We start from the raw sequence: 1,199 nt of genomic DNA, 5'->3' as shown, positions 1-1,199 counted from the left end.
TTCGAAATGAACAACGAATATATAAAAAGGAGGTGGAATACAACAACTTGTTGATATTCAGTACAACTCTGCCTTCTAAAAAATATGTGTCCATATCTTTTGAAGATTATTTTTTAGAAAGCCGAGCAAATTATATACTATGTGTTGGGGATAATTACAGATGGGCTGTAAAGAGCCTAACGGGCAATGGAAAAAGCCCAAGCCGAACAAGCACACCAAATCAAACAGTTGGCAATGGGCCCTAAAACCGGCCGTGTTTTCATAGCAATTCCAAAAGGGGCGGGTCCGCCGGGTGGAGATTTCAAAAACCCTAATTTGTGACTAATATTTCACATTCACTCTCTTCCCCTACATTTCTCACTTCACTATCAGTACCAATTTTAGACTCTGATCAATCAATCTTCTCTCTTGGTATTCGTACAGTTAATATAATTCCATTGGATCCATGGCCTTAAAATTGAATTCCGATGTTTGTGTTTGGAGGACTGCTTCTTTGGGTCATCTCAATCTCAACAGGGGGAGGCAATTAGGGTATTTTCTTCCGGGCAACGGCGGCGGCGGCGGCGGTGGTTGTGTCAAACAACTTATATCCTCCTCCTCCTATAACCCATCAAGTTGGTCTCTTCTTTCACACAGAACAGCAATAAACTCTTCTTCTTTTAATTCTTGTTGGACTACTTTTGCTTCAGACCTAGAGGATTCCATAAATCCCCGCCGTAATCATCCACCCAAGCTCATGTCACGTCGAGGTACTGCAGAAGGAAGACCTGCAAAATCTGATCCAATTTATGCCAATCGATTAGTTAACATGTTGGTTAACCGTATTCTGAAACACGGGAAAAAATCATTGGCTTATCAAATTCTCTATCGAGTCCTGAAAAAGATACAACAAAAGACGGAAACAAATCCACTCTCTGTTTTACGTCAAGCAATACGTAACTCCCGGTGTAACAGTAAAAGTAAGACGTGTAGGTGGATCGACTCATCAAGTTCCCATTGAAATAGGATCCACACAAGGAAAAGCACTAGCTATTCGTTGGTTATTAGCTGCATCCCGGAAACGTCATGGACGAAATATGGTTTCCAAATTAAGTTCCGAATTAGTGAATGCTGCCAAAGGGAGTGGCGATGCCATACGCAAAAAGGAAGAGACTCATAAAATGGCAGAGGCAAATAGAGCTTTTGCACATTTTCGTTAA

At 41.2% G+C, this 1,199-nt stretch overlaps 1 protein-coding gene across 1 annotated transcript; it reads left to right on the top strand.

The window, feature by feature from the left end:
* The first annotated feature begins 445 nt into the window (after positions 1-445).
* On the top strand, positions 446-1,199 carry LOC132272654 (small ribosomal subunit protein uS7cz/uS7cy-like). Its single transcript, XM_059773756.1, has 2 exons — positions 446-959; positions 1,006-1,199. Exons 1-2 carry the CDS (start codon positions 446-448, stop codon positions 1,197-1,199), a joined length of 708 nt encoding a protein of 235 aa, XP_059629739.1.

The sequence above is a fragment of the Cornus florida genome, unplaced genomic scaffold (assembly GCF_030987335.1).
Source record: "Cornus florida cultivar Cherokee Brave unplaced genomic scaffold, ASM3098733v1 CherokeeBrave_3.0.0_Hap2_Chr09, whole genome shotgun sequence".
Classification (NCBI taxonomy): domain Eukaryota; kingdom Viridiplantae; phylum Streptophyta; class Magnoliopsida; order Cornales; family Cornaceae; genus Cornus; species Cornus florida.
The sequence above is the reverse complement of the archived record's forward strand: the minus strand, read 5'-3'. Positions and strand labels throughout refer to the sequence as shown.

What these genes read in the sequence shown, in the direction of transcription:
- LOC132272654 (XM_059773756.1), top strand. Translation starts at nt 446, where the DNA reads ATGGCCTTAAAATTGAATTCCGATGTTTGTGTTTGGAGGACTGCTTCT. An exon ending in CTCCCGGTGTAACAGTAAAA is followed by an intron (nt 960 to 1,005) that starts GTAAGACGTGTA and finishes CCATTGAAATAG; the next exon opens with GATCCACACAAGGAAAAGCA.